The following is a 12,943-nucleotide window of genomic DNA, read 5'->3' as shown; positions in this document are numbered from 1 at the left end:
GTACTGTTAGAATTAGTGAATTTTGATTGTAGGTCAATTATATCCAAATAAAGTGACCAAGTGGATTCCCACAATTGTATTCTTTCTGTATTCTCAATAATTAGAAAATGGAAGTTTACAAAAATATTTATAATAGCATATAGGTATTTGAAATGCCTAGAAATTAATCTCAAAAGAAGCGTAAAGACTTCTATGAGGCAAAACTAAGGGACCAGGAAGAAGATGTAAATATACTGACAGATTTCTTGTTCCTGGATTAAAGATTCACTATTGGTGAAGATAACAGTTCTCCTCAAATTGATTAATAGATTCATTCTAATCCCATAAAAATTCCAGCATTTTTAACCTCTTTCTCTGATTCCAGATTTTATATGGAAGGGCTATAAATGGAAAAAACAGAATAGGTGAACTTGCTCTCCTAAATATCAAGATTTATCATGAAAACATAATAATTACAGCACTGTGATAATGGTGCAGGAATGGTCAGTGGGTAAATGGGACGTAATAGAAAATCCAGTCACACACCTAGTTTTATGTAGATGTTTCTGTATAAGATTTCTGTGATAGAAGTAACATGCCTGATCAAAGGGGAAAATAATTGACTTTTCAATAAATTGTGTTGAATAGCCTTCTGGAAGAAAACAGAAGCCCGACCACTATCTCCCATCAAGTCAAGAAAGATCTATTTTAGTGCATTAAACTATTAGGTGTAAAAGGCAGAGTTGTGATGCTTTTAACAAAGAATATAGAATATCTCCATGGCCTTTGGAAGGATTTCTTCAACGAGGCACGGAAGCATTAGCTATAAAGGAGAGGATTGATAAATTTAACTACAATAAAATGAAAAACTATTATCATTAAAAGACCATTAAAAAAGATGAAAAAAATCACAGGGTAGGAGAAGATACTGTCTGTTCTGCTACAACATTGGTTTCTATAATAACCAAGTTCATAGATGATTGGTAAGTAGGTGGGATAATGATATCAATTTAATGGAAGTAATATTGGTTCTTTCCATTTCCTCCAGCAAGCTAATGTTTTGTGTCATCAAGTAGCGGCAAGTAGAAGGAATATGCAAACATAGTTGAATGTTGTATGCACCATACGCGATGCCCGTTCGCCTTGATTTGGCCTCTTCTCAATTTGAACATGTGCTTTATCTTAAAATCATTTATTGCACATTTTGCCTGATCTTATCTTCATTATTCAGTAGCCTCAACCCTCCTCATACCCCTTCCTGTCAAGCTATTCATTTCTTTTTTTTTTAAGTCATTTTCTGAAGACAAAGAATTTTATTTAGTCTGATGTTTTTCTTAGGAATTTAAAATCTTTTAAATTGTATTAATATTTTTAATTGGGGGGGTTATTGGTTTTGCTAGTGCTCTGGTAACAAAGTTGCGCTAGGTTTTGAGAAGTCAACTCTGACCCTATTTTCTCCATAACCTCTATCTACTATTTGGGGAACACAGTTTTGCATAGAGCACTGTTTCTAGGAAGCACATTTCACATATTTGCAGAAACTCCCCCTTTGTGATGCTGTATGTGACAGAGGATGGCAGTGCTTCCTCAGTGCTAAGATACAGCTATTTCACATTTTAACCTCTCTCCAGTTGGATTGTAGCTTTCAGTAGGTGGTGTCTTTCAATTTTAATTGTCATTTTGTTTTCTTTTTTAGTGATAAGATAGTGGTGCATTTTAGAAGCCGTTGATTACTGAGATTTGATGATGCACTGTCGTATCCAGAATGTAAAGAAATACAAACCAAATTTTAGAAGATAGGCAAGGCAATAGAGAAGTGGCAAAAGCCTTGAACAGTCACTTCACAACTGAAGAAATATCTATGGCTAGTAAATATTTGAAAAAGAACGTATAATCTCAAAACCCAGTTGTACATTAAACACACAGTGAGATGCCTTTACATGTTGGCAGAAGTTTAAAAACTTGGCACGTGTTAATGTGGACCTAAAAGAATGCATATGGCATGATTCTATTCATATGAAGTTATAAAATAGGCAAAATTAAGCTATGTTGCTTACGAATGCATTACATAGTTGGTAAACATTTGAAAGAAGAAAGGGAATCATCATCACAAATATCAAGATGATGGGTACCTTTGGGGGTGAGGGGAAGGAGAGAAGTATGATTGGAGGCATTCAAGAGGGCTTTTGTTGCCCTGGTGATATTCTCTTTCTTCGCTTGGATGGATTTGATATATTACTACTTGTTAAACTTTATATATATGTTTTATGAAACTTTCTGTAGGTTTCAGAATAAAGCAAAAGAGGGGAATGGTCAGTTTTATCAAATGTTGACACAAGGTCGGGTAATATGAGGACTGAGACTCGAGCATTGGGTGAAGCAAAGTGGAGACTCCTGATGAATACAGCGGATTGTCTCAGCGGAGTGTGTGGGGCAGTGATCTGATTGGAATGGTCTCAAGAGAGAGTGAGAGGAGAGGAGTTGGAGACTGTGTGTAAACACGATTCAGAGGAAGTTTTACGTAAAAAGAATTATAGTGGTTACTGGAGGCAATACAGAAAGTTTTACATTAAATATATAGAGTATCAGGAGAATATAAAGATAAATTTTCTGGAATGCTGAAGACAATGAGGTAACGTAGAGAAAGGGAGAGAACTTTTTATGTGTGTGGGATTATACATTTTTGGGGATAAGATGTGAAAATTTGTAATCCATATTTGTTAAGAGAATTAACATTAAAGCTACTTTTTAAGTCTTGGAAACGTATATGTCACACATAACATTTCATACCTCTAATGGAAAGAATCATGAACATCATCTTGCTCAACACCACTTTGCAGAAAGAGAAGGAGGCCCAGAAGGATTCAGTGCTTGTTTAAAATTCTACTGTTAATAACAATTCTAGACTAAAATATAGAGTAACTCCTGCCCCTTGGATCAGTGCTCTTTTTATAGTGTTAACTGTAATATGGTTTTCTCTTAAGTCGAGTTTTATATAATCATTATGTGTTATAGTAGAATTTATTTGGATAATATTTTAATTAGCCTTTCCCAAATAACAAACCAGCCCAGCACTTAATGACTTGAAATAACCATCATGCATTATTTCTCATGATTCCATGAGTCGGATGACTCAACTGGGACAACTCTTGTGGCTGCGGTCATTGGCACCTCCACGCAGATTGTAGGGGTTAAGATGGCCTCACTCACAAGTCTGGAACCCTGGTGCTGTTTGTTGGGTGAGGCTCTCTCATCATAGTCTAGACTACACTTCCATGCTTGGTGGTGGAACCATTCTAATAAGGCAAAGATGAAAGCCTAGACTCCTGAAATTGTACAAAATCACATCCTCCACCTTAAATTACTGAAAGCAAACCATAGATCCAGTCTAGATTTCAGAGATGAGGCAGGAGGCTGCCCCATCTCTTGATGGGAGGAGGTACAAAATATTGTGGCCACGTTTTTCATCTATCACAGATCATTATAAATTTTAAATTTAATCATTAAATTTATTTTCCAATGTTAACTTTTACTTTATATGGAGCTAAGAGCTATTAGCTTTTTGGGGAATCTAACGATGTAGTTTAGTCAATATATATGAAAAAACAAATTTGACAAAAAAATATTTAACAAGAAAGAAAGTTATGTTTTCCAGATTTTGTATCCTCTGTGAGATAAAGCAGATAAAGAAATGCTCATTTTTATAAGAAGTTGGGTAAGGATGAGGGGGGAAATTTGTTGAATACAGTCTTTGTTGCTTACAGTGTTGGCTTAATTGTTATTTTCTGAGATTGTTACCATTAATGGTTTATTAACATCTTTATGGAGTTTTTCATGTTATAGAATGTAATGCAACTAAAAAGTAAGAGCAATTAATAATTTCCCGTGAATTATAATAATAGCATATTTCTAGACACTGCTAATTATATTTGTGTAAAATTTCATGTAATTTACTTGACAACTGTCTATATTGAGTACCTGCCATGATTCTTTCACTGTACTAAGACTTGGGGCTATTACTTTGAACCACTTAGATGTGATTCCTTCATGTTCCATACCCCAGGAAGGTTTCTTGAAGAAACTTTTTTTTTTAAATGTTTATTTTTGAGAGAGAGAGAGAGCGCGCACACATACACATGGGGAATGGGAGGGTAGGGGCAGAGAGAGAGGGAGCAGAGGATCCAAAGCAGGCTCTGCACTGACAGTGATATGGGCCTTGAACCCACAAACCGTGAGGTCATGACCTGAGCTGAAGTCAGTGGTTTAACTGACTGAGCCACCCAGGCGCCCCACTAAAGAAACTTTCTAAGCCAGGAATTAGCTGAGGTAAGAGTGGGAAAGGGAAGAGGAAGTCTTCCAGAGAAAAGAATGGCTTGGACAAAGGCCTTATGGAGGTGAGCAAATCCAAGAAACATTAAAAGAACTGGGGGAAAAAAACCCTCTTATGTTTAAAGCCTGGAATATGAAAGGAGTGAGGCAATAAAGAACCTGGAAAGGTAGAGTGTGGACTTCAGTGCTAAAGATCATGGGAAACCTTTGATTGATTTAGAGGATTTTTGCCCAGATGATTGTTTTAAGAGAAGTCACTGGCTACAGTCTGGGTAAGGAGAGTAGCCAGGGAGAGCAACGGTTGAACCTAGGAGACCATAGATAGTGATATGAATTAGGTCAGTGTGAGAATGAATTAAAGTATATAAATCCTAGAGATATTCAGGAGATGGAGTCAACCGGATTTGTTGACTAGATGTGGAATAGAGAGAAGAACCTAAGATGGCGGACTTGCCAGTTTCTGGCTTGGAGCGCCATTAATGAACAGGGAGCAGAAGTGGAGGAAGAGGTTTGGGAAGGCATTCTTACACAGGATTTGCCACAATATCCTAACTCTGTGTCCTGGCTAAATATTTAGATCTCTTTTTTGTATTCTCTACTATTTGAAATAATTTTTCTAGTATCTAGAACTGATAATAAATTTTCAATTTAATTCATATTCCGTAAAATTCAGTCAAAGGTAGCAGTGCTTCCGTAACTTGAATTTATACTTTTGATCTGAAAGATTTTGCTTTAGCATGAATTCTTTAATAGACAGAAATTTAGTATTGTATTACCATAGTATATTTCATTAAACAGTGTATTTCTGAAGTGTTTGAAATGACTTAATAATGGCTAAGGTGTAATATGTGAATACCTATCTTAAGCCTTAAGCCTTTTATTCATTAATCTAAAATAATTTCATAATTAATATTTGTCCAAGTTTTTAAACTAGAGTTTATTACAAGAACCTTTAAAAATTGTGTCTCTCTTTTTATTGTCCTTCATGACGCTAGGAAGTAGAAGGTTAGCTTACATTTATTCCAGGGAAGAAACAAATGTAGTTTGATGAAAATGAAGTCTGTATACACCTGAGACTAATACTGTATGTCAACTTTACTTCAATTAAAAAAAAAAAAAAAAGAATACCATGTCCCTCAAAATATGAAATATGAATCTGTCATTGGTAGATTTATCTTTCCTTCAGATGTTAAGTAGTGATAAGTGAAGTAAAATAATTAACTGTTGGGGGCGCCTGTGTGGCTCAGTTGGTTAAGCATCCAACTCTTGGTTTAGGCTCAGTCATGATCTCACAGTTTGTGAGATCAAGCCCTCCTTTGGGCTCTGTGCTAAGAGCACGGAGCCTGCTTGGGATTCTCTTTCTCCCTCTCTCTCTCTGCCCTTCCCCTGCGCTCACTTGCGTGCACGCTCTCTCTCTCTCCGAAAATAAATAAACTTAAAAAAAAAAAAAAAAGAATTGTGTCTTAGAAAGTTAAGCTTCCTTTGACACTAAAACTTTTTTTAGTCTTTGTGGTTCAAATTTCATAGCTATCTGTAGAATTTATTAAAGTGTATTTAGTCATTCTACATTATCTTCCTACTCTCACCAAAAAATGTTAAATCTAAAATTTTCTGATCGTCATTCTAGAAGGTACCATATATTCAGTAGTGTGTTTCTCCCATGTGTTCTCTATAGACTGTATTTTCTATTCTCAATATTCTGTAAGTTTAAAAGCACTTTACAACCTATTTTTTTTTTTTCTTGTTTTTTTCCTTAGGCACTACAAGGGCCCCCAGGGATGGGGAAGTACCAGGGGTGGACTATAATTTCATTTCTGTTGAACAGTTCAAAGCACTGGAAGAGAGTGGCGCATTATTAGAAAGTGGAACGTATGATGGTATGTCCCTAAGTACTGACAATGGCAGCAACCTAGAAAACTATCTGAATTATTAGAAAACTGACTAGAATTATTTCAAAGGAAATTTGATCAGTAAAATACCATTTTTGTAAAAAAAAATTTCTGTTGGTCTTTGGGAAATTTTTCTTTTGGTTAGGCTCTTTGTCATTTGCTAACTAAAATGGGATTAAATAATAAGCAGAAGCATTCCATCATATTATGAAGCTGATTGTGAAGAATGTACTGAAATCATTCAAACTGGCCAGTTTGCATATTTCATAGAAATTCATATTCATCGTGTGAACTCAACATGTGTTTGTTGATTGCTCTCTGTTTGTGGTTGGGAATCCAAATACTGTGCACTTTAAAAAGTCTACACAGCTTGGCTCTCTTGGAGAAGAGAGAATACAGATGGGGGGGGGGGGGGAGAGAACAAAAATAGAATAATTGATTTTCTTTTCTTATCTCTTCTCTACCCACTTGGTTCTAGGAAGCAGAGACTTAAGATCAGTTTCAGTTTTTAAATGAGGCCACGTTCCGTCCTTTGTTCCCCCTTAACCTCCGCTCTCCCCTGGCAAGCTTGTCTGCTCCATGGTTTCCCGTACTCCCTCATCATTGCTTCATCACGCTGTCATGGTTGCCTTTTTCACAAGCTTGATGAAGGCACCATCATGTCTTTCTTATTCAGAAGTATCCTTAGTGTCTAGAAATGGTGTTCAGTAAACACTGACCTTGAATTCAGCGTATCCAAACATGCATTTGTGTGTATCCAAAAGAGTAATTCATAATTTCTCTCTTTAGCTGCACCCTGGGCTCAAAACAGTGGAGTCGTCATTTGCTTCCTCCTCTCTCTCCTATTCCCACGTGTCTGCTACCAAATCTAGCCATTTCTTTGTCTGTAGCAGCTTTTCCAGTGCCTTTCTTTTCACTCTCACACTTCCTTGTGGGCCTTGGACTGGCTTGCGTCTGGGCTACTATGGTTCATGTCATTTGTTCACCTTCTTCCCTCCGTGCTCCCCACCTGCCCATTGCTGTCGTGCTAGCCTTCCTCCGGCACAGCTCTGCTTGTGAATCCTCTTCAGAGTCTTCTGTGATTTGCTTTTGCCTGCTCAGTTTGCCGCAGCTACGGGTTCTGAGCTTAGCTCCCACAACTCATTCATTCATTCGTTCATTCATTCATTCAGCAACCCATTTTTTTTTTTTAATTTTAAGTTTATTTGATTATTTTGAGAAAGCACTAGCAGAGGAGGCAGAGAGAGACAGAATCCCAAGCAGGCTCCACGCTGTCAGCGCAGAACCCAGTGCAGGGCTCGATCCCATGAACCATGAGATCGTGACTTGAACTGAAATCAAGAGTCGGAGGCTTAACTGACTTGAGCCACCCAGGCACCCCTCAGCAAACCATTTATTAAGTCCCCACTATATGCCAAGCAGTGTAAGAGGGAATAGTGATACTGTAGTGAACAATAATGAAATGATACTACCTTAATAAATCCCATATCTAAATACGAAGTTAGTAAAACAAACAAAATCAAACATCAAAAGGAGATGTTATGAAGGAAACAAAAACGAGATTTTTTTTTTTTTTTAATGTTTTATTTATTTTTGAGACAGGGAGAGACAGAGCATGAACAGGGGAGGGTCAGAGAGAGGGAGACACAGAATCTGAAACAGGCTCCAGGCTCTGAGCTGTCAGCACAGAGCCCGACGTGGGGCTCGAACTCATGGACCGCGAGATCATGACCTGAGCCGAAGTCGGCCGCTTCGGCCGCTTAACCAACTGAGCCACCCAGGTGCCCCAAAAAATAAGAGATTTAAAGAAAATAGTAAGAATATCAAAGATAAGGTGGCCTGTGAAGGCTTCTAAGAGGAAGTGACCACTGCCGTTTTATATTTTTATGCAAATAGCCTATTCTCATTCACCTCCCTCTTAGTGGCAACCAGACTGATGTGTTTAATATGTATGCTTTTGTTTGTATGCATTCTTGCAAAATGTGTATTGTGCACCTCGTGTGCATGCATTTATTATTTGCATGCATTTACTCTTTATTATTCTAGATCTCATTCAGTTTTTAACGGTTTTCAGTTGTTTCTATGTTTTCTGGGTTCACCCATGTTGCTATACTGTATTTACATGTAATTCATTGCTGTCTTCAGCACCGCACAGTACTCCAGGTTGTGAATCCACGGCATTTTACTTAACCTCTCTCCCAGTGATTGACTTCCAGATTGCTTCCAATCTCCCCCGCCACCATGGATAAAGCTGTGACACCCTTCTCTCCTAGACCTGTGTGAGTGTGTCTGTGGCATACGTACCCAGGGGCAGAACTGTGGGGTTTTAAGGGCTGTCTGTACTCGCTCTGGTAAAGGGGTTGAGGTAGCTCTGCCCCTGCATCGCCTGTCGGTTCCTGCAGCAGCATCAGTAAGGACTCCACTTCCTCACCATCCGGCTTCAGAATTTTGCCAGTCTGATGGTTGTAGAAGTGCTATCTCCTTTAAATTCAAGTTTCTCTGGTAGTCAGAGAGTTTGAGCATGTCTTCATATGCCTATTAGTAATTGTCTTTTCGTGTGTTTTTTTCAAGTGGGATCTCCGTTTGCAGACATTTCTTAGATATTTAGATATTTATTTAGAAATTAATTCCTTATTGGTTATAGAGGTTTCCTCCCATTCTGGCACCTGATAAGCTTGTCCTGTGTTGCTTCATTGAACAGAAATCCTTAATTTTTTTTTTAATTTTTTTTAACGTTTATTTATTTTTGAGAGAGAGAGAGAGACAGAGCATGAACGGGGGAGGGTCAGAGGGAGAGGGAGACACAGAATCTGAAACAGGCTCCAGGCTCTGAGTGCTCAGCACAGAGCCTGACGTGGGGCTTGAACTCACGGACCGCGAGATCATGACCTGAGCCGAAGTCGGACGCTTAACCGACTGAGCCACCCAGGCGCCCCTAATTTTTTTTTTAATGTTTATTTAGTTTTAGAGAATGGAAGAGGGGCAGAAGGAGAGAGAATCCCAAGCAGGCTCCCTGCTGATAACGCAGAGCCTATTGTGGGGCTCAGACCCAAAAACCGTGAGATTGTGAGCTGAACTGAAATCAAGAGTCGGATGCTTAACTCACTGTGCCACCCAGTCTTCCAGAAATCCTTAATTTTTATGTATGAGATTTATCACTGTTTCTCTTAGGATTTGTGCTTTAGAAGTTTTAAGAAGTCCTTCTCTGGGGACGCCTGGGTGACTCAGTCAGTTGAGCTTCCAACTCTTTTGATCTTGGCTCAGGTCATGACCATGAGATCGAGCTCTGTATCAGCTTCTGTGCGGACGGCACAGAGCCTGCTTGGGATTCTCCCTCTCTTTCCCTGTCTGCCCCTCCCCCGTGCTTGCTCACACGTGCACTCTCTCTCTCTCAAAATAAATAAACATGAAAAAAAAAAAAGAAGTCCTTCTCCACCCTTACATCACAAAGACATTCTTCTTTATTTCCCTCTGTTAAGTATAACAACATGGGATCTGGCAGTGTGGCATATTACATATTATTAATTGCTGTGTGCTGAATTCAAAGGAAATGCAAATTGAAATGCTCCATTTCACACCCATCAGATTGACAAAAATCTTGAAGTCTGATAATTGTGGGAAGTGGAAACTCGCATATACTGCTGGCAAGAGTATAAAATGATACAGTCCCCTTTTGGGGAGCATCTTGGTAATAGCTGGTAAATTTGAAGATGCACTTAACTCTGAACCCAGCAGTTCCCTCTTTGGATGCCTACACTAGAGAAATCCTTACCTCTGTGCGTAAGTAGTCACATGCCGGAATGGTCATTACAGCATTAATTTGAAACAGTGAGAGAATGGAAACAACTCTGTTTGAGTAGGGGAGTTAATGAGGTGCGCTTTAATTTTTCATGAAAATGGACTAATTATACAGCAGTTAAATAGACTTGAATCTACATGTATGAACACGAATAAGTCCTACAAATATAATTGTATAAAAAGAAAGGTGCAAAAGAATACATACAGTATACCATTTATTTTTAAAAAGATATGAAATGTGACAAAAACCTTTATGAAGCTTTCACAAAAACTGGTATCTATATATTATGTGTGCATGTACATGCATCCTGGTTGTACATAGTGTGCAGGGGAATGACACATACCAACTTCAGGACAGCTCAAGGAGAGCACGGGAAGGACCGAGACAGGAAGTTAGGGCTTTAATTGAATATGTGACCATATATGCAAGTCCTTAAAGAGGGATAAAAGGGAGACCTGAAAGGAATCTGACCTGAAAGGAAAGTTAAGTAAATAAGGATGCTTCTAATACACTTGTCTGTGTTTTTTGTGTGTATTTAAAATATTTAATAGTTGATAATTCCATTTGAAAAATTTTAAAAAACCTTCAGGAAAGAAAAAAGAGGGGGGGGGCGGAAGCCTTCCAAAACAGCTTCAAAAAGCTGAAAACCTTTTTCTGATAATAATATAGAAGGACTCACAAACTGTGTCATTTTTATGCCTTGCTGTATCTGAAATCTTGCTATTTACCAACCACTCAAGAAAAATAGATCTAATTTCCTTATGAGCAACCCTAGTTTTCTTTTTTAATCTAAGCCCAATAATCACGTTTAAATAAGGAAACTGCCAGAATTTATTATGAAGTCCTAAAATCTTCATGATCATGGGTAGCAATCTCAATATTGCAAATTTGTCTGATTTCACCCAGGAAGACAGTTAAACTTCCTCAAGTGGGGTAGTAATTACTAAGTCTACACAGTAACATGTGTGTCTAGCATTTTTACTACAACTACCGTCCTTAGAGAAGTGGACATTTGATTTTTGCCACGGCATGTCCAAATTCCTGGGCAGCATGATTGGGGGACACAGTGCAGGAGAAATTGAAATCCTGGGGCATCCTCCTTCTCCTCCACCAGACCTCTCTTTGGGATGTTTCTGTGCCCCCTGCCCCAGAGAAGTGTGAGCTGGCCTCTTCGTTGAGTCTTTGCTTTATTACTCGTGGCCCAGAAAGTTCGCAGAGACCTCCTCTGAGCCTTTTAATATGAATCTTTGCATCCATCTACATGATAGGAATAACTCCATTTCAAACATGGATTGGGAAGCAAGGGACTTATTGAGTGGGAGAGATAAGAGGTAGTTGATAAGTGTTTTGGTTTGATTTCATTGTTTTGTCTTGAATATTTTAATGACAATTACCACTCTAAGTCAGATTTCCAAAGAATTTATCTTAATGCTTTCTCCTCAAGGCACACACTACTGAAGGTGAACTTATTTGTAGATTTGCCTCAGTTTTATGGTGAACAACCTATGCTTTTTTCATCTGGGACAAATAATTCATTATATACCCCATTCATTTACTCTATGTGATGAGTGTCATGATTGCCTGCTTAAAGAACGCCTGGCTGGCTCAGTTGGTTAAGTGTCCAACTTCAACTCAGGTCATGATCTCGTGGTTTGTGGGCTTGAGTCCTGCATCGAACTCTGTGCTGACAGCTCAGAGCCTGGAGCCTGCTTTGAATTCTGTGTCTCCCCCTCTCTCTGCCCCTCCCATGCTCATGCTTTGTTTCTCTCTGTCTCTCAATAATAAATAAACATTTTTAAAAAACTAAAAAAATAATAATAATTGCCTGCTTAAGAGCCCAGGAATTTGATTAGAAGATGTGATGTTTAAAATATATATAGTGAGTATTTTATTCCCTAACCATATTTATCTTCCTAGAGCATTGGCATGGTGGCTGATAAAAGGTCAAAACTGGCAGGAGCCACAAACTATTCATGTAGCTAGATCTTTTGAGTGGTTTTCCATTGTATTTGCCCACCTACTGGGAATTGCATGACAAATTAAGATACTCAATTGTTTTCATTCTACTCTGGAACATTTATTTTTACTGCAAAAATTCCTGATCCTCAAGACTTAGAATATTAAAGTATTTCTTTCTTTCCTGAGAGTAAGCCAATATTGAATTATGCTAATAATGTCTCTGTTCAATAAATTGTCGAATAAAATAATATAATTAGAATGCTCAGAGAACCTAAAAATTACTTTTACATAAACAGCCTACATTTCAACACACACTGGTTAGTTCTCAGCTTTATCCTTTACCCACATATTTCCTCGTTTTACCAAAATAGTTCATTATGTTGCACATCAGAACAAAATTATTTGAGTTAGTTTTCTCTTCCTTTACTCCCACTTCTTATGCCAATTAGTCTTACACAAGAGCATTGATGCATTTAAATTCACAAACGAGGCTCTAATTTAGATCCCATGCAAAGCCAGCCCTGTAGGAATAAATAAACTATGTACATGAAGTCAACTTCCTATCCTTAGTACAAACAGTATTAAAAAGTTAGATAATGTTAGGGGTGCCTGGGTGGCTCAGTCGGTTAAGTGTCTGACTTGGGCTCAGGTCAAAATCTCGTGGTTCGTGAGTTCGGGTCTCATGTCAGGTTCTGTGCTGACAGCTCAGAGCCTGGCCCCTGTTTCAGATTCTATGTCTCCCTCTTCCTCTGCCCCTCCTTTGCTCGTGCTCTCTCTCCCTCTCTCTCACTGTCTCAAAAATAACATTAAACATTTTTTTTTCTTTAAGTTAGATAATGTTAGAAAATACATGGTAAAGGGCTCTTGAAAAATTAGTTCTTTCTGTTCTTTCTCCCTCCTCCACTCCTAAGAAGAAGTGTTTTGGCTTCCTTTTGGCCAATGGTGATCAATTAGAAGCCTCAGTATGAGATATCAGGGCAGAGACATA

The 12,943-nt window shown here is 38.2% G+C and overlaps 1 protein-coding gene across 2 annotated transcripts in view; it reads left to right on the top strand.

The window, feature by feature from the left end:
- The window catches only part of MAGI3 (membrane associated guanylate kinase, WW and PDZ domain containing 3), a 243,769-nt gene that overhangs the window by 153,012 nt on the left and 77,814 nt on the right, over positions 1 to 12,943 (top strand). For both annotated transcript variants that reach the window (XM_049618389.1, XM_049618390.1), the window contains exon 3: positions 6,066 to 6,185. In XM_049618389.1, the coding sequence (XP_049474346.1) occupies positions 6,066 to 6,185 (120 nt within the window). The remainder of the gene's footprint in view (positions 1 to 6,065; positions 6,186 to 12,943) is intronic.

The sequence above is a fragment of the Panthera uncia genome (genome assembly GCF_023721935.1).
Source record: "Panthera uncia isolate 11264 chromosome C1 unlocalized genomic scaffold, Puncia_PCG_1.0 HiC_scaffold_4, whole genome shotgun sequence".
Lineage (NCBI taxonomy): Eukaryota > Metazoa > Chordata > Mammalia > Carnivora > Felidae > Panthera > Panthera uncia.
Note: the sequence above shows the minus strand (reverse complement) of the source record. Positions and strands in the feature narration are given on the sequence as shown.